Here is a 20818-nt window from a genome sequence, read left to right on the forward strand (position 1 = left end):
TATTGTAAAACCCTGGTCCCCATAAGTATACTGCAATGACCACAAGGAAATTAAAAAAGTGATTAACCTAAAGAATGAAGTGATGAATGAAATCCATAATATACTTTATAGATTACAATATACTACAAACATAAAAATGCAAAACAAAATTTGAAAGTCTGAATAAGTACATGTCAGTTGCCACATATTGTGGTCCTTCATGTAATTTATGGTAGTGTTCAGTTAATGGGACATAATAGAAGTAATCTCATGATGTTACTCTGGACTGTAAAGGTTTGATTAGGGGGTTGAATCTTATATAATTATTGTTAATTGAAGGGTTAAGTATTATAAGTAATTCAGTTCTCTGTTTGCCTTGTAATGTGTGAGCCAATTGCGTTCAACAGAGATAATTGACTAATTTGCCTTCTGCTATCTATTATGACCAGCTTTAGATGCCTCACCTGCTAGGCAGAGAACCACATGGCAATTGAGGAGGATGGAACAGCAGATACAGTGAACAATGAGACATATTAAAAGACAAAATTGAGGTCATCAAACCAAATATGCTGCTCTACATACTGACTCAGATGGAAGAAGTCACCCGAACAGGAATGAGATTGGCTGTCTGTTACTCAGAGAAGGCACATCAGCTTGTGATGCTACTTGCTTTCCGGTCTCAATATCAAATTTCAGTTACTTACATTTTATGTAATGATGGAGTTCCAGCATCATATTTTATTTGAATCTCTGAGTGGGGACTCCTCAGGAAGACGTTGTTATCAGGAGAAAGAAAACTGGCATTCTATGGATCGGAGCATGGAATATCAGACCCCTTAATCGAGCAGGTAGATAAGAAACTTTAAAAAGGTAAATGGATAGGTTAGTAAGAATTAGTCAACTTCAGTGGTGGGAGGAACAAAACTTCTGGTCAGGTGAATACAAAGCTGAATAGTGGTCATGCTGGAGTAGGTTTCATAATGAATAAAAAAATAGGAGCATGGATAAGCTACTACAAAGATAGACAAGAAGCCCACGCCTACCACAGTAGTACAAGTTTATATGCCAACTAGCTCCGCAGCTGATGAAGAGATTGAAGAAATGTATGATGTGATAAAAGAAATTATTCAGATGGTTAAGGGAGACAAAAATTTAAGTCATGGAGGACTGGAATTCAATAGTAGGGAAAGGAAGAGAAGGAAAAATAGTAGATGAATATGGACTGGGGCTAGGGAATGAAAGAGGAAGCTGCTTGGTAGAATTTTGCACAGAGCATAACTTAATTATAGCTAAAACTTGGTTTAAGAATCATGGAAGAAGATTGTATACATAGAAGAGGCCTGGAGACACTGGAAGATTTCAGATAGATTATGTAATGGTAAGATAGAGATTTAGGAACCAGGCTTTAAATTGTAAGACATTTCCAGGGGCAGATGTGGACTCTGAACACAATTTATTGGTTATGAACTGTTGACTAAAACTGAAGAAACTGCAAAAAGGTAGGAATTTGAGGAGGTGGTAGAGAGTTTAAGAGAGAGCATTAGGGAACAATTGACAAGAACGGGGGAAAGAAATACAGTAGAAGAAGAAGAATGGATAGCTTTGAGAGATGAAATAGGGAAGGCAGCAGAGGATCAATTTGGTAAAAAGGTGAGGGTTAGTAGAAATACTTAAGTAACAGAAGAGATATTGAATTTAATTGATGAAAGGAGAAAATATAAAAATGCAGTGAATGAAGCATGTAAAGAGGAATACAAACACCTCAAAAATGAGATTGACAGGAAGTGCAAAATGGCTAAGCAAGGATGGCTAGAGGACAAATGTAAGGATGTAGAGACATATATCACTAGGGATAAGATAGATACTGCCTATAGGAAAATTAAAGATACCTTTGGGGAAAAGAGAATCACCTGTATAAGTATCAAGGGCAGAGATGGAAAACCAGTCCTAAGGAAAGAAGAGAAAGCAGAAAGGTGGAAGGAGTGTATAGAGGGTCTATACAAGTGCAGTGTACTTGGGGACAGTATTATGGAAATGGAGGAGGACATAGATGAAGATGAAATGGGAGATATGATATTGCATGAAGAATTCAATAGAGCACTGAAAGACCTAGGTCAAAATAAAAAAAAGGCCCCGGGAGTAGACAATATTCCATTAGAACTGCTAATAGCCTTGGGATAACCAGTGACAACAAAACTCTACCATCTGCTGAGTGAGATGTATTAGACAGGTGAAATATCCCCAAATTTCAAGAAGAGTATAATAATTCCAATCCCAAAGAAAGCAGGTGTCAACAGGTGAGAAAATTACCAAACCATCAGTTTAATAAGTCATGGCTGCAAAATACTAACATGAATTCTTTATAGATGAATGGAAAAACTGGTAGAAGCCAACATGGGGAATATCAGTTTGGATTCCATAGCAATATTGGAACACGCAAGGCAATACTGACCCTATGGCTTATCTACTGACCGTACATTTCTAGCGTTTGTAGACTTAGAGAAAGCTTTTGACAATGTTGAGTGGAATACTCTTTTTCAAGTGACAGGGGTAAAAGGTTATTTACAATTTGTACAGAAACCATATGGTAGTTATAAGAGTCAAGGGGCATGAGAAGGAAGCAGTGGTTGAGAAGGGAATGAGACATGGATGTAGCCTATTGCCAATGATATTTGAAGTAGGAATTAAAATCCATGGAGAAGAAATAAAAATGTTGAGGTTTTCCGATGACGTTTAATTCTGTCAGAGACAGCAAAGGACTTGGAAGGGCAGTTGAACGGTATGGACAGTGTCTTGAAAGGAGGATATAAGATGAACATCAACAAAAGCAAAATGAGGATAATGGAATGTAGTTGAATTAAATCAGGTGATGCCAAGGGAATTAGAATGAGAAATGAGACACTTAAAGCAGTAAATGTGTTTTGCTATTTGAGGAGCAAAATAACTGATGATGGTCAAAGTAGGGAGGATGTAAAATGTAGACTGGGTATGGCAAGGAAACTGTTTCTGAAGAACTGGAATTTGTCAACATCGAGTATAGATTTAAGTGTGAGAAAGTCTTTTCTGAAGGTATTTTTGTGGAGTGTAGCCATGTATGAAAGTGAAACTTGGATGCTAAACAGTGTAGACAAGAAGAGAATAGAAGATTTCAAAATGTGGTACTACAGAAGAATGCTGAAGATTATATAGTTAGATCACATAACTAATTTGGAGGTACTGAGTAGAACTGGGAAGAAGAGGAATTTGCGGCACAACCTGACCAAAAGAAGGGATATGTTGGTAGGACACATTCTGAGGCATCAAGGGATCACCAATTTAGTATCGGAGAGAAGCATGGAGGGTAAAAATCATAGAGGGAGACCAAGAGATGAATACACTAAGGAGATTCAGAAGGATGTAGGCTGCAGTAGTTACTTGGAGATGATGAGGCTTGCACAGGATAGAGTAGCATGGAGAGTAGCATCAAGCCAGTCTCTGGACTGAAGACCACAACAACAATGACATTTTAAATGACACTGAGGCTACTTTTAAAGTTTTAGTCATAAACTTATAGGGGAAAAATTATATAGCTTGTTATGAAGGGAGTGGGAAAAAACTCTAATGCAAAGAGAGTCAAAGTCTTAAGTGATAATAATGTATTCCCAGATAGCACAGTAAGCCGGTTTCAAACTTGTTTCCAGACGTAAAGTTCAAGTTTATAAGCTTGATCAAAGCTGGAATATTCAGGCCTGTTAGTTGGATTCTAGTTTGAAACAAACATCAAAGTTGGCAGAGTTCAAGCTATATTTCAAGCTTGACTTATCAAGTTTGGCTCCAGCTGTATCTACACACATGGAATACAGCCTGGTATTTACAGCTTGTTTTAAGCTACATAATTATTAATCTGAATTTATTGAACCTAATTAATTAAATAAATATCAGAATGGAAATGGTGTGAAATAAAATTATCTAGACATGTATGTTTAAGAAATTTTATTTTCAAAGTGTTTAAAATTGTTTTAATTTAAAATTTAATTATTCTGAAGCCCCCCCAGCCCCAGCACACAGACCAGAGCAGGATCAAATATCGCTGACTTCTGCTGGTATAATGCTGCTGTAACAGGCAAAAGAAAATGTTAGCCATACCTAAACATAAAAAATGTAAAAAGTTGAAACTGATCAACCTAAATATAATTTATGCCCCAGATTAGCAAAATAACTTCAAACTCACTGATGTAGTAAGAATCATTAACTAGTATAAACGTCACTGAGTAAGCAGCTGCTTTTGGTGACTTCATTCCAAACAGTTTTTAAAGTAATTTGAAATAACTTTTTGTTTGAAATTTTGAAAGTAAAGATGACCTTTGGGTAATTTTGCGATGACTTCATGAAGAAGCCACACATCACTATTTCTAACAGTTTCAGGACCATTTAACCTGAATTATAAAGAAACAATTACTTGAAATCATATACACCTCATACTGTAAGCTTATAAGGAAACTACCGTTTGGAAAAATGTAGACATTTTATTCTATCCACAATTATATTTCGGTGAGTAAAACTGAATCAAAATGAAATAAAAGATGAAATCGAAATGAATTTAAGAAATTACCATTTCAGTGGAACTGAAATGTAAAAGAACAAAAAATGTTCTCCTTGTCATATTTTAATATTGCCTTTTATTAGATTTCAGCCACATTACAAATAGCCTAACAATAAAAGTAAGAAGTACCAGTAGGCCTTGCAGTATTATTTCACCTAGGGAACAACAAAATTAAGAGCAATTCAAGACCACTCAAAGCTACGTAAATAAAAAAGACTGACACCTATGTAGTGACTGATTCTTGATGCACTTTTATTTATTTATTTAGTCCTTCAAATCCTATATGTATAGAATATATACAAGGATATTGGACATGGTTAGATATTTACAAGATAAAATATAGTTTGTATTGCAATCCTAAGGACTAGGTATTGAAGTAATTTAGCACAGATTCATAAATACAACAAACATTACAGACAACATACAAAGTAGAATATTAATAATGCATCTTTATTTTTGTTGTTTGGCTTTTATATATTCTGTCAGACTGTAAAAGCAATGATAAATTAAATATGCCTTTACTTCAGCCTTAAAACTACAGAGTTTACCTATTGATTTAATATGTTTAGGTAGATTATTGAAAATCTTTATCCCAGTGTGTAGTGTGCCTTTTTGGCACAATGATGTTCTCACCTGTTTCACATGAAGGTCAGATTTTTGCCTTGTATTGTGTGCATGTATATCTTCATTTTTTAATAAGATATCTGGGTGTCTATCGATATGTTGTTTGATGAAAACTGATGTTTCATAGATAAAAATGCAAGGAAGAGGAAGAACTGACAGTTTTTTGAATATGGGTCTGCACGATTTCGTATTGTTTACCCCTTCAATAATTCTTAGTATTCTCTTTTGCATCCTGAAAAGTTTAATATTTGTTGTTGTATTGCCCCAGAAGATTATGCCATATTTAATTACAGAATGCACATAGGAGTAGTATACATTTAACAGGCTGGCTTTGCTGCAACAAGTTTTTAAGATCCGTATCATGTAACAGGTTTTGCTTAGTTTTCTTTGCAAATATTCAATATGTCCCGCCCATTTTGTGTTGTTCTGGAGCCAGAGTCCCAGAAATTTAGTGCTGTCAACACTTTCAAGAACTCTGTCCCTAAGTTCCATTTCTATGTTTGGGTGGTGTCTTCCTTTTACATTATAGAAATTCAGTGCTACTGTCTTTTCTTTGTTTATAATTAGCTTGTTGTAGCTGAACCACTGTTCTACACTGTTCATTGTTTGGATAGCGGAGTCTTTAAGTTTTTCTTCTGTTTTACCACTAATAACGAAGCTTGTATTGTCTGCAAATTGGAGGGTAGTTTGGCAATACTTGTTGTACATAAGATCATTGACATAGAGGAGAAACAGAATGGGTCCTAATACTGATCCTTGAGGGACACCATATTTCACATTTTCATATCCTGAATAGTAGTAGCTGATTTTGTTATGGTCAGTATATTGCACTTCAACCACCTGTTTGCGACCACATAGGTATGTCTTGAGCCACTCATTGGATATACCTCTAATTCCTAACTGGTCAAGCTTCTGCAGTAGGGCACTATGGTCAATGACGTCAAAAGCTTTAGATAAATCAAGACATATGCCTGTCACAAACTCACCTGCATCCAGTTTAGTATAGATTTCATTAAGAAATTCAAATATTGCACTTTCAGTTGAATAGCCTTTCCTGAAGCCATGCTGTGAAGGAGAGAGAATCTTATTTTTATTTAGGAAATCAGACAATCTCTTATAAAAAACTTTTTCCAAAATTTTAGAAAATACAGGCAGTAGGGCTATTGGTCTATAATTTGAAACACATTCTGGATTTCCTTTTTTGAACAGTGGTTTCAGCTTTGCTGTTTTTAAGCATGAAGGGAAGGTTCCTGATGCCAGTGAGCTGTTGCACAAATGTGTCAAGGGTTCAGCTAAGGCAAGACAGCATTTTTTAATAATTGCATCTGGTATTCCATCAATTCCACATGAGTAGCCTGTTTTCAAGGTTTTTATAACTGATAAAATTTCTTCAGAATTTGTGGGTGAAAGGAACAAAGATGTAGACACATTTCTCACACTATTGCATGTTGGAGGTGATATTTTGTTGTGTTCTTCCAGTCCACTCACCAACTGTTCACTTACGTTTGCAAAATATTTGTTGAAGGTCCCTGCAATTTCTGTTGGGCAAGAAATCATTTGTCCTTCATAACATAAGTTCACATTTTTATATTGTTTAGTCTCACTTGTTGTTTGATTTTTTATAACTTCCCATATAGCTTTAGATTTCTTTTTTGAGTTTTCAATGTATTTGTCATTGGCCATTGTTTTAGCTTTCCTTACAACATTTTTGAGGATCCTCTTGTAATTCTTCAGGTACAAATGAAATTCATGAGGCATGTTCTGTGTCTTTGCTATATCGTGTAATCTTCTTTTCTCTGCACAAGATATTCTAATACCTATTGTAATCCATTTGTTCTTTTTGAAGTTAGGTTGACATTTTTGCTTTTTTAATGGAAATGCAGCTTCAAAGTATGACATGAAGATTTCCATGAATTTTTCAAACTTTTTGTTAGTATTTTCACAGGTATACACTTCATACCAAGTTTCTTCACTTAGTCTCTGTACAAAAAGGTTTATTTGTTTGTTAGTGAATTTCCTTGCTTCTTTTACAAGTTCCTCTTTCTTAGTTGTTTCACTTGGGGTGTGCAAAGCAATAAACTGTGCATAGTGATCACTGAAGCCAGTATTAAGATTTCCGGCACAGAAATTGTGATTTACATTTTTGTTTATTAATATCTGATCAATTGTTGAGCTAGTTGTTGGTGTAACTCTTGTAGGAGAGTCTATGGTGGCTTTTATGTTATATGTTTCCAGTAGGGTCATCAAGCTTTGCTGGTCTTTTGAGATTTCTTGAAAATCAATATTAAAATCTCCACATATGATCACTGTTTTGTTGAAGTTTTTTATAGTATTTAAAGCTGCTTCTAGTTGGTGACAGAAATCATTTAAGTTCCCATCAGGGCTCCTATATACACAGATGATTATTAATGTTAATGCAGAGAGTTCAACTGCGGATACTTCAAATATTTTCTCTTCAGCTAACAGTTCAATGCATTTTATGTTACAATAATCAATGCCACTTTTAACAAATATACATGACCCTCCATGACTGGATGTAATTCTAGAAAATGATGAAGAAAGATTGAAGTCTGCAAGTTTTGTGACTGACATTGCATCTTTAGGCAGCCAGTGTTCAGTTATACACACTACAGAAACGTTTTTTAGCTCATCAGTACATAAAATTTCAACTTCACTTAATTTGTTTAGCAATGATTGAACATTTTGATGAATCAGCATGAAATTAAAGGGTTTGTTAGGCTTTGGCATATTGTTAGACATTGGCATATTTAATTGATCACTTACCTCTACCTTGTCAATAAAAAATCATTCAGGTGTGCTGGAAGTACTGCTTTTCTTTTCCCGACAGCACCTATTCTTCTATTATCATCCTGTTCACCATGTCATTACTATTTGTATTAGCAAAGAAACTTTTCACACTTCATGATTATTCATTCATGGTGTGACACACGCAAGTATTTACAAGTAAACAAATGTAATAGGCCGATATATATAAAAAGGCGAGATTTTAAAAAGGTAAAATAACATTAAGTTTTAGTTTATTGGTGCCTCGTACTAGAGAGCTAGTTTAAAACGACCTCTTCTTGCTGAACAGCTTGTAATATGTTTTCTTAGCTGGTAATCCATTTCACTTTCATCCAGGTTCAATTTTTCTACGTAAAAGATAATGATATTTCTTTATGTTACATAATAATATTTAACATTTGTAATAGTAACGTACCACCAGAGAAAAAATGCACCAGCGTACCTGTAATACACTATATATCTTCTTCAGACCCGGTGTAGCAGTAAGGCAGGGGACGCCACACACTTTTCGAAATATTTCCCAGTATAAAACAAACTTCACAACAGTAAACAATCATTAACGCATGTCACAAAAATAAAATGGCCGTAAACCTAGCAGAGTCAGTGCAACTGCAAGGCTTATAAACGCTTGTGGCGCTTCCCGTGGACGTCTATGGAAGCTATACTGCGCGCGCATCTGCTGTACAGCCTTCCAGGGAAATTACAGTTTATTTCAAGCTTGGGAAAATTATTTTAATTCAAGCTAAATTTCTACAGCTTGATGTAAACTGTGTAACAGGTTGATTTTTCAATCTTGAATTTTCAACTGAACCTAAACTCAATATCCACCTTGAAAAAAGCTGTGTAACAGGTTGATTTTTCAATCTTGAATTTTCAACTGAACCTAAACTCAATATCCACCTTGAAATAAGCTTGAGTGCTAGCTGGGTTATGCAGCTGGCCTTGTTTATCTCATCTAGTTGATGAAACTGAGCAATTTTTGCTCATCCCAGTCTCTTCTATTTCTCTTCTTGTCACCTCTCAGCATCTTCATCCATCTTTTGTTATACCTCATATTCTTTTTGATTCTGTACCTTAATTCAGACAGTCTGGAAGTCATTATAATATTTTCTGACACACTGCGACACTCTGGCTGTGGCTCTTTCCTGTTTCTAGTCTCTAGTTTTCATTTTTCATTTATGTTGAGAAATTACTCTATTGGTATAAAAGCATGAACAGGGAAATAACTTGTGATAATTTGTTTTATGGTATATGTGTAATATTATTTTGTGTTTACTTTAGCCTGGTGCATATGTGGCTGCAATATTTCACTATGATCCATCACTTGCTGTTAAGGCCAACATAAACTTTGGATTTTACATAAATACTATTCGAGGCATGGGTACTGCAAGACACTATGACTTTATTGAAGAAGTTGAACAAGGGAAGGTATGTATTGTTTATGTAAGATAGTAAGTACTGTGTGATGCAGATAATATATGTCTGTTTGTCTGTGGGAAGTTTTATATAATAATATATTGAGCACGCTAAATTATAGTGAACAGTATACAAGCATAAATATATAGTGGGTCTGTTTTTATACTATATCATTGTTATATTTCACTCTCATCACACACACACACACACACACACACACACACACACACACACACATACACACACAAAAACAAACAAACAAACAAACACTGCTTCTCTCACTTCATTTCTTTAATTTAATTTGCAGGCTTTATTTCTGTTGACTGATGTGTGGTTGAAATTTTACATCCTCAAACTGTAATGATCCTTTTTGTTAATGATTAATGTTCTCATGAGGTACGTTTTTATCTTGAGCTGTGCTTGCAGAATATTTTGTAATTTACACCTAGTCTTGACTGTGGATAAAGCTCAGACTTCGTCTTCTATTTATACAGTAAATATGGGCCTCCTCAGATTTAAGTATTAAAGAGAACGAATATGTTTTGTTTGATTTTACTGCTTCTCCCTGTCATCATCTGTGGTTCTTCCTACAGAACCAATGTGCTTGTCTGACCTAGGGTGATAATCCACAGAATGTGCATAAACGCCTCTGCTCTTACTGCCACTTGTATAGTGAAAGCAATTGTCATCCCACCCCGAAGAAACATGTCTTTCCTACACATTACTTACCACTTGCAAATATATACCAAAAAAATATACCACAGTTGACCTCTTGTAAATATTAAAATATTATGCCTTTTTATAGTTGCGAGCATCATTCATTGAAAAGGTAGATGTAGGGTTACACATCACATTTCCAGAGTGGTGTGTAATGTCACATAGTCCCCCACTTAGACAAGTCATCTTGTGACAGGTTCATTAATCAATTTTCTATGCATATTTTAGTTCTGCTCACAATTAATTATCTTCACAATTATAGTTCATACCTTATTTTAAATCTCCAACAGAATAACATTTTCCTTTTCAGAATGTATAATTCTGATTCTTCCTTTGATTTATTTGTTGACCTAAGACATTTCTTTTTTTTATTCAATATACACTAGTCACCTTTTGTTGTACATTATACATGTTCTCATTTTTCTTAGGATAAATTACATCCATACTTAAGGCTTACTAGTTCTTTTATATAATATGTATTTTGTATTTTGAATAATTTTATTATGTTTTCCTCTACAAACAATAACAGTGTGGTTTGTGACACTTATTTTCAAATCCTATGTATAAGATATTCTTCTCAAAACATGTAGTTTTATGATAACATAATTAGTTGTGGCTGCTCCATAACATAAAGGTGGAGTTACATTTGAGTACTTAATAATCAGAAAGTTTCTTGCTGTTTGTATACTATTATTCTTTTGCTGCATAAACCTTTCATATTTGAACCACACAAACTCAGATACTCTCTCTCATTTCCAAAAACTCTTTATTTAATTATATTCAGCTATCTAATAAAATTCACGTAAGTTTCTCCCTTTACAGCATTGAAGTTTTCCACCTTTGTAGAAACTATCAGTAACACCTCTTTCCTCAAAAAAACATTTCATACATAATTCCACATCTCTCACAGAGCTAGTAACCCTGTATCTTACTTGCTTTCCTCTGCACATGTGTAGGTCCTCCTTCATTGGTACACCTTTGCTATTTCTTTTCATACAACATGTATTATGGTACAGAGCCCTTTTCAAACCTTTACAACCTGCTTCCTTCTTTATATTTATTTTTGTGAGATAACCGTACTACCACATGAACAATAAATATATACTGGTTGCACGATTTTACATAATATCTACCATCCAAGTACTTATGTGCACCACATTAGCCAGTAATTGTAACTGACTTGCAAGTATTTTATATTAATTAGCATTTAGTACTAGCAAATTATGCATTTCAAAAATTGAATCAATATATTAAAGAAAAGGTTTAAATATGAATAATGTAGGAAAAGATAGATAAAGATAAACACTAAGTTGCAAATAGGCACAATTATAAGACACTTACACAGAAGCTTTTGGCCTCAGCCTTCATCAGAAAAAGAGAAATACACACCATTTATTCACAAAAGCAAGCACATCTTACACACCAGTGACTGCCAACTCCTGCAGATCAGGCCAGAATGCATTCTGGAGCAAGCTGACACAGTTGGCAGTCATTGGTGTGTAATGTGTGCTTGCTTGTGTGAATGAATGGTGTATATTTCTCTTTTTCTGATGAAGGCTGAGGCCAAAAGCTTCTGTGTTAGTGTCTTTCATTGCGCCTGTCTATGACTTACAAGGGAAACTCTCCACTGCACCCTCTTCAGATTTGGTGGAAACACAGTTCAAGCACAAAAACAGAAGAAGGTGTACTGAATTGTTGAAAAAAGAAGCAAAATGGAAACATTGAATGGGAAGCTCAAGATGTGCAACATTGAGTGAATGGCAAGAACCAGCGCATTTCGGTTCTGTGATTACAGTGTTGGACTGCTAAGCAGCAAATCCATGTTCAAATCTCCCCATGGCACACTCACCCTTCGCCTTTTTTTAAATTTTTTTAATGAACTTCCCATTCGGTTATTGACATGTTTGTTCTCCTTTTGTAGTTTTGTAAAGTGTCATACTATACATTGGTTGTAGAATAACAGTCATGTGGTAAACATTTGGTGCCTGTGTAGAACAGTAGAGCATGAACAAGATTTGATCATGCTTCTTCCCCTTCACAATCAAACACCATGACCACATAACAACAGCTCTGTGGCTATTCAGATTTGCTCAGTTTTGCATGTCTGTGGCTTAGACCTTTCACTGTTTATTTTGCTTCCTTTCTCACAGTTCAGTAAACCTTCTTCCTGTTCTTTTACGCTCAATCTGTTTTCAGTTTTTCATAGGCTATCACTGGGCCATCTTACCAGTACATGTAAGGGGGGGGGGGGGGGGAAGGGGGGATACAATGGGGAGTCTCTCTTGTTAGTGTGTTATCTTTGTGGTAAGTAGCAATCTATCTTTCCCTACATTGTTGATATTCCTACATGGAGTTTCCATTGTTTGATTATGTTACTTGGGAAACATTTAAAATAATGTATTGCCATGGAAATGTTTATCTTTGTGAAATTGTAACCTGATAAGTTTCTCCAAAGGAATAACTTCATTGGGAATCAGACTGACAGAAAAAGGGGACAATCAAATATGGGAATAGGGAACACAGAACTACTACCGAAGAGGGGAGTAAGAAAGGAAACAAAAAAATCAGGAATGTTGAGACCGAAGAAGGAAATATGAAAGATCTAAAGATAAATACACTTACCATACCTCACCCAAGGATCCCTCCCTGGAGTAGGTGACGGGAGGAGAGACTTCACTGGTGGGTCAGAGTAGTGGTCTTAATTGATTCTATGGAACAGACATTACCAGCTTCACCCTCATGTGTGGTCTCGACACCCCAGACTATTTCAGATCAATGTCGACTACTTGCTCACAAAGTTTGAAAATATTCACAGGTAAAAAAAGTGCACTGCATTACACTTCAGATGCTTGTTTCCCTTTTAAAATACATGAAGATGATAATTAGGAGAGTAGAAGAGAATGTAATTAAAGTCTACAGAATAGTGAAAGAGGAGGATCATTGTACAGAAAAGGAAACATGCAGAAATACAAAGATCATCTTGGGTCCTTGTAGGCATCTTACTACAAATTTTGCAAAGAAAGTGAATCTTCTGGTGATTCATGGCATGTAACTATAACCACTTTGTGCCAGTAGCAATGAAAGGTGTATTACAATATGTAATTTTGGGTGCTCCTGTTGACACATATACGTCAGTTTGCTTAATATGTTCATAAGGTCATCTGCATATTCATCTACATCTGCATGTCAATTTAAAATTTAATAGATGCAATTCTCACATTTTTGTTTGTGTCAGAAAGTAATCCGATTTTCTCAAATATTACATTTCCTAAACAGGAGTGAATTATTTGGTCTTGCCTAAATGCTTTGGTAGGTTAGCTTTTTAATCTCTGCTTGTTAATCTCATTTATTAAAAACAGTTCTTGTTTTTTGTCAGTGTCTACAGTAGAGCTGCGTAGCGTATGTCGATAGTCCATTTATGTATTTGTGGTGTAATTTTTTACAGTCTAAGAATGGATAGGGACTGTGATTGCTGCATGTGGATGCAAGCCGAATTGGTAACACTTTGCTCTCAGCTCCAGACTGCGAAGGCTTCAGTTACACAGCTTGAGACTGCAGCAGATGGGCATTCCTGTTGCGGGCCAGCTGTGGGCATCCGACAGACATCCAATATGTCGCATGAGCCCGCTGATCAGTCCACACCGATGGGCAGCCCTGTTACCACTCGCATTGAGGTTGATCCCTCACCTGTGGTCAGTTGGGAGATCACGTTGGGGAATGGCAGATGGTGAAAGACTTCCCAGGGAGCCGAATAAGGCCTCCTCAGTTAGTCTCACAAATCACTTCAAGGTGGCGTCTGCGGCTGACGCTGTCCCTCAGCCAGATGCAGTCAGTTGTTCTGTTTCAGAGGAAAACTCTCAGCCTGCAAGATTTGGGCAATCACAGGGGGTGTGATTTTTGATAGTTGGGAGCACCAATGTTAAGTATGTTATGGGGTCCCTTAGGACCAGGGCTACCAAGGAGGGGAAGAAAGCCAATGTGCACTCCAGGAGATGCCATGAAGAGCACAGGGTGCAGCCAACTGCATATTTGGTCTTGCCATTTTGAATGGCTGTCAGAAGTGGTAAAGGCTGCCAGTCTTGCCTGCAGGATTAAAACAGATCTCATCATTTGCAGCATAGCCAACAGGACTGATTGCAGGCCCCTGTTACAGAGCCGAATGAAGAGTATAAATCTGAGGCTCAGATGGTTCTGCGACCATGTAGGCTGCAGATTTCTTGTCTTGCACCCTAGGGTGGTAAGGTTCAGCGTCTGCTAAATAGGTCAGGAGTCCATTACATGCAGGAGGCAGCTGTATGGGTAGGAGGGGCTGTGCGGTGTGGACTGGGTGGTTTCTTAGGTTAGAGGGTCTCAGGGAAACATAGAAAGGGCTTCAGTCTTGAAGGGTGAAGATCAAATACAGGAAGAATGTAGATCTAGGAACTATTTGTTTAACAGTTGTTAATTGTCTTAGTGTGTGGAGAAAGTACCAGAACTCCAAGTGCTAATACACACACCAAAAAAAGTTTTGCATCATCTCGGTTCCAAAAGTTCCAAAACCTGTACAGAAAATTGGAATAGAGATCAACATAAACATCATTTCCACCCCTTTTTTGCTCATGAAAACCACACATTGCATGTTGTACCACCATACAGTGAGACCTTCAGAGGTGATGGTCCAGATTGCTGTACACACCGGTACCTCTAATACCCAGTAGCGCGTCCTCTTGCATTGATGCATGCCTCTATTCAGCATGGCATACTGTTCATCAAAGCACTGTTGGTCCAGACTGTCCCAATCCTCAATGGCGATCTGGCATAGATCCCTCAGAATGGTTGGTGGGTCACGTTGTACATAAAGAGCCCTTTTCAATCTATCCTACACATTTTCGATAGGGTTCATTTCTGGAAAACAAGCTGGCCACTCTAGTCAAACAATGTCATTATCCTGAAGGAAGTCGTTCACAAGATCTGCATAATGGGTGTGGTTTGTCCATGAAGATAAATCCCTCGCCAATATGCTGCCGATATGGTTGCACTATCGGTTGGAGGATGGCACTCACGTATCGTACAGCCATTATGGCACCTTCCATGACCACCAGTGGCACACACATCAGCCCCACACAATGCCACCCAAAACAGCAGGGAACCTCTACCTTGCTGCACTCACTGGACAGTGCGTCTAAAGCATTCAGCCTGACTGCGTTGCCTCCAAACATGTCTCCAACAATTGTCTGGTTGAAGGCATATGCGACCCTCATTGGTAAAGAGAATGTGATGCCAATCCTGAGTAGTCCAGTCGGCATGCTGTTGGGTCCATCTGTACCCCACAGCAGCGTCGTGTCATGGTTGCAAAGATGGACCCCACCTTGGTCATTGGGAGTGAAGTTACTCATCGTGCAGCCTATTGCGCATAGTTTGAGTCGTAACACGACGTCCTGTCGCTGCACAAAAAGCATTATTTGACTTGGTGACATTGCTGTGAGGATTCCTCCGAGTTAATCTGTAGGTAGTGGTCATCCACTGCAGTAGTAGCCCTTAGGTGGCCTGAGCGAGGCATGTCATTGACAGTTCCTGTCTCTCTGTATCTCCTCCATGTCTGAACAACATCACTTTGGTTCACTCCGAGACATCTGCATACTTCCCTTGTTGAGAGTCCTTCCTGGCACAAAGTAACAATGCAGACATGATTGAACTGTGATATTGACCATCTAGGCATGGTTGTACTACAGACAACATGAGACATGTACCTCCTTCCTGGTGGAGTGACTGGAACTGATCGGCTGTCAGACCCCATCTGTCTAATAAGCACTGCCCATGCATGGTTGTTTACATCTTTGGGCATGTTTAGTGACATCTCTGAACAGTCAAAGGTACTGTCTCTGTGATAAAATATCCACAGTCAATGTCTATCGTCAGAAGTTCTGGGAACTTGGGTGATGCAATTTTTATTTTTTTTTTTTTTATTTTTGTAGAAAGCACTGATGCTAAAATTGTTATAGGTACTGAAAGCTAGCTAAAGCTGGAGATAAGATCAGCCAAAATTTGTATGAAGGACCTAACTGTTTTCAGAAAGAATACAATTGTGTGTTTTTTGCTGTCAGTAGTAGTTTATCTTGTAGCGAAATTGAAGTAGATAGTTCCTGTGAGGTAGTATGAGTAGAGGTCATTCTTGGCAACAAGAATAAAATAATAATTGGATCCTTCTACAGACCCCCCCCCCAACTCAGATGATACAATTGCTGGTAGGTCCAAAGAAAACTTTAGTCTAATTTCAAAAAGATTCGTGACTCATGCAGTTATAGTTGGTGGTGGCTTCAATTTACCCTTAATGTGCTGATGAAAATACATGTTTAAATCAAGAGGTATGCATGAAACATCACATGAAATAGTTTTAAATGCATTTTCTGAAAATTATTTCAAGCACTTAGTTCATGAGCCCACTTGAATAGTAAACACTTGTGAAAACCCACCTGACCTCATAGCAATAAATAATCCTGAGCTAACATCAAGAATCAAAATGGATACTGGAATTAGTGAACACAGGGTTGTTGTAGTGAGACTGAAAACCATAACTCCACATCCTCCAAAAATAAACGAAAAATACACCTATTCAAAAAAAGAAGATAAAACTTCACTTGCCACTTTCCTGAGAGACAATATCCACTCCTTCTAAATTAACACTGTAAGTGTAGACCAGATGTGGCTTGAATTCAAAGAAATAGTATCAACAGAAAGTAAGAGATTTTTACTAAGTAAATTAACAAATGAGAGAGCTGATCCTCTTTGGTTTACAAAACAGGTCAGAACACTGTTGCAGAAAAAAAAGCATGCCATATTTAAGCAATTTGAAGTCCCCAAGATTGGCGATCTTTTACAGAAGCTTAAAATTTAGCATGGGCTTTAATGTGACATGCTTATAATAGTTTCCTTAATGAAACATTGCCTTGAAACCTCACAGAAAATCCAAAGAGATTCTGGTCATACGTAAAGTATGCTAGTGGCAAGACACAATCAATGCCTTCTCTGCATGATACCGATGGAAATACTATTGATGACAGTGCTACTAAAGTAGAGTTGCTAAACATAGCCTTCCAAAATTCCTTCACCAAAGAAGGCAAAGTAAATATTCCAGAATTTGAATCGAGAACAGTGCCAACATGAGTAACTTAGAAGTAAATAGCCCCAGAGTAGTGAAGAAACTTCAAATCTTCTGGTCCAGACAGTGTACCAATTACGTTCCTTTCAGAGTATGCTGATGCAGTAGCCCCATACTTAACCATCATATACAACCGCTCACTCGATGAAAGATGTGTACCCAAAAACTGGAAGGTTGCAAAGATCTCCAATATTTAAAAAAGGCACTAGGGGTAATCCACTAAATTACAGGCCCATGTCACTAACATTGATTGGCAACAGGATTTTGGAATGTAATTTGTGTTTGAACATTATAAATTACCTTGAAGAGAATGGTCTATTGACACACAGTCAATATGGATTTAGAAAACATCTTTCTTGTGAAACACAACTAGCTCTTTACTCACAGGAAGTGTTGAGTGCCACTGGCAAGGGATTTCAAATTGATTCCATATTTCTAGATTTTCAGAAGGCTTTTGACACTGTACCTCACAAGGGGCTTGTAATCGATTCTGTACTTTAGAATATTGTCTCAGCTATACAACTGGATTTGTGATTTCCTGTCAAAGAGGTCACAGTTCATTGTAATTGATGGAAAGTCATTGAGTAAAACAGTATTGATTTCTGGCATTCATCAAGGCAGTGTTATATGTCCTCTGCTGTCCCTTATCTGATGATGATGATGATGATGATGTCCCATACTCCGAGGAGCGTTGGAGACGATGCGGGAGACCCGCACCACTGTACTAGGTAAGGTCCTGGTGGAGGTGGTTTGACATTGCCTTCCTCCAACCATAATAGGGATGAATGATGATGATGAAAACAAAACAACACCCAGTCACCTCGAGGCAGGAAAAATCCCTAACCCCACTGGGAATTGAACCTGAGACCCCGTGTGTGGGAAGCGAGAATGCTAACACAAGATCACGAGCTGCAGACATCCCTTATCTATATAAGCAATTTAGGAGACAATCTGAGCAGTGGTCTTGGGTTGTTTGCAGATGCTATCTTTTAACATCTAGTACAGTCATCTGTGTGGTCCAAAAATTGGCAATTTACCCTAAATAATGAAAAATGTAAGGACATACACATGAGTGTTAAAAGGAATCCATTAAACTTTGGTTACATGATAAATCAATCAAATTTAAAGGCTGTAAATTCAACTAAATGCCTAGGAATTACAGTCACAAACAACTTCATTTGGAAAGAAAACATAGAAAAGGTGTGGGGAAGGTGAACCAAAGACTGTGATTTATTTACAGAGCACTTAGAAGATGCATGAGATGTACTCAAGAGACTGGCTATTCTACACTTGATCGTTCTCTTTTGGAGTATCGTTGCATGATGTGGGATGCTTTCCAGAAAGGATTAATGGAGTACATTGAGAAAGTTCAAGGAAGAGCAGAATGTTTTGTATTATTGAGAAATAGGAGAGAGAATGTCACAGCATGATCCAGGATTTGAGGTGGCCATCATTAAAACAAAGGCGTTTTTCTCTTTGCTGCAGGATATTCTCATGAAATTTCAATCACCAGCTTTCCCCTTTGAATGTCAAAATATTGTTGATGCCGAACTACACAGGGAGAAACAATCATCACAATAAAATCAGGGAAATCAGAGCTCGCATGGAAAGATATAAGTGTTCATTTTCCTAACATGCTGTTTGACAGTGGAATAATAGAGAATTATTGTGACCCCTATGCCAGGCACTTCAGAGTGATTTGCAGAGTATCCACGTAGATGAAGATGTGTGCATGTAGTTGACCAATTTTGGCAATTCTCTGTTGCCATCTCTGGATCTGCAAAAGATGAGACCGTAAATGCTAGGATACAGCAACTAATATAACAACACACATAATTGTATCCAAAACTTGCAATAAATAGAACAACAGCATACCAATGTTTATATTACTACACAGTCTCCCATTTCTGTACACTGCCTGCCCCCGGTAGCTGAGTGGTCAGTGCGACAGAATGTCAATCCTAAGGGCCCAAGTTTGATTTCCAGCTGGGACAGAGATTTTCTCTGCTCGGGGACTGGGTGTTGTGTTGTCCTAATCATCATCATTTCTTCCTCATCGACGCGCAAATCGCCAAGATGGCATCGAATTGAAAGACTTGCACCCGGCGAACGGTGTACCTGATTGGATGCCCTAGTCACACGAGATTTATTTATTTCAGTACAGTAAGTGGTGCTCTACAGTGTATGTCCATGTTGATATTGTGAACTATATCAGAAGTCAACATGTCAATTTTAAAATACATACATAGCTAAATACACACATAACCGATTACAAGTGCTCACACCCCTCGCAATTCCATAACTGACAGATCCCAGTGTAAACTTTCTTAGTGATACATAAGTACATGTAATGGTGCAATGGTAGTATAAATCAATATTATCGTCTCACATTAGATTAAGGCATGGATCTACTATTTGATATAATTACATATGCCTAAATAATTATCATAACATATAAGCCAAGTCAGTATTGTACATTTTCTTAAAAACTATCTGTAAAATTATGTGAAGCATTCATAAAACATAATTTATACATAAACCTTTTTGTATAATTTTAGAAAAATTTTAAAAACACTTTATAAGCGTTCTTAATAATCCTTTAACAAATTTTCCTTTCTGCAAAATCACAACCAATATGACAATTTATGACCACTTGAAAGCTCTCTATGTACAGCTAAATTTATCTTACGTATGTACATCCAGAAATAGCTCAACATCTAGAGGCACAGATATGATGTTTCATCAAGAAACAACAATGAAACTATTTAACATTTGTCCTTTTGTTGTCAATTACGATGTTTATATGAGCTTATGTAAGACAACACATCACACGAGGTCTAAGTGGAATCTAGACACCTGACTCAAGTGTGCAATCTGATTTCCTGGTATCTGGGTGAATCCCCTTCCAGTGTTTAATGTAAACAATGTACAGTTAATACGTTATGTGGAATTTCAATTTCTCTCAGACTGAGGTCATGATCTTGCATTACCAGCCCACTCTTACATATGCCCATGATAGAACAAATATGTTCAAGTGATATTCATCTTAGTTGACTAATGTCAAAAGTGCCATCATATAACAGAACATGGCTAGTGTTGAACCATCATAATTTTAAAAATCTTTTTACACAATAAATTCTTAAGCCATTTTTATACAGAATTACATGATATGCCAATCTATATCTAAGAAACTTTTTCTAAAAATATTTGTAAGATTTTTAAAAATATTTCTTAATGTAAAATTACATAAAAAGAACCCTGAGACGTTTTTAAAAATTCTTATGAATGTCTTATAATGCCATATGTGAGCTAGTTTTATTATATCCATAATTACTTGAATTCAGAGGTGCAATTAATACATTATGATGTTTTTATTTTGGAAAATAAACATTTTACCTATTTACCATTGGAACTACAATTAATATTTTCCATTTTTGTTAGCAAACATACTGTTTGTACTAGTTTGTGTATGGCAATCTGTCATTTAACATCTAGGTGTGAGCCTGTTATCTGATGTCTACTTGCAATTTCATCACCCAGTGTCCAGGAGAAATTTC

The 20818-nt window shown here is 36.9% G+C and overlaps 1 protein-coding gene across 3 annotated transcripts in view; it reads left to right on the forward strand.

Annotated features, from left to right (window-relative positions):
- Positions 1-20818, forward strand: part of LOC126259921 (peroxisomal acyl-coenzyme A oxidase 3-like) — a 249955-nt gene that overhangs the window by 63764 nt on the left and 165373 nt on the right. For all 3 annotated transcript variants that reach the window (XM_049957011.1, XM_049957010.1, XM_049957012.1), the window contains exon 4: positions 9272-9418. In XM_049957011.1, coding sequence (XP_049812968.1) covers positions 9272-9418 — 147 coding nt within the window. The remainder of the gene's footprint in view (positions 1-9271; positions 9419-20818) is intronic.

Source organism: Schistocerca nitens, chromosome 5 (assembly GCF_023898315.1).
Source record: "Schistocerca nitens isolate TAMUIC-IGC-003100 chromosome 5, iqSchNite1.1, whole genome shotgun sequence".
In the NCBI taxonomy this organism is placed as follows: domain Eukaryota; kingdom Metazoa; phylum Arthropoda; class Insecta; order Orthoptera; family Acrididae; genus Schistocerca; species Schistocerca nitens.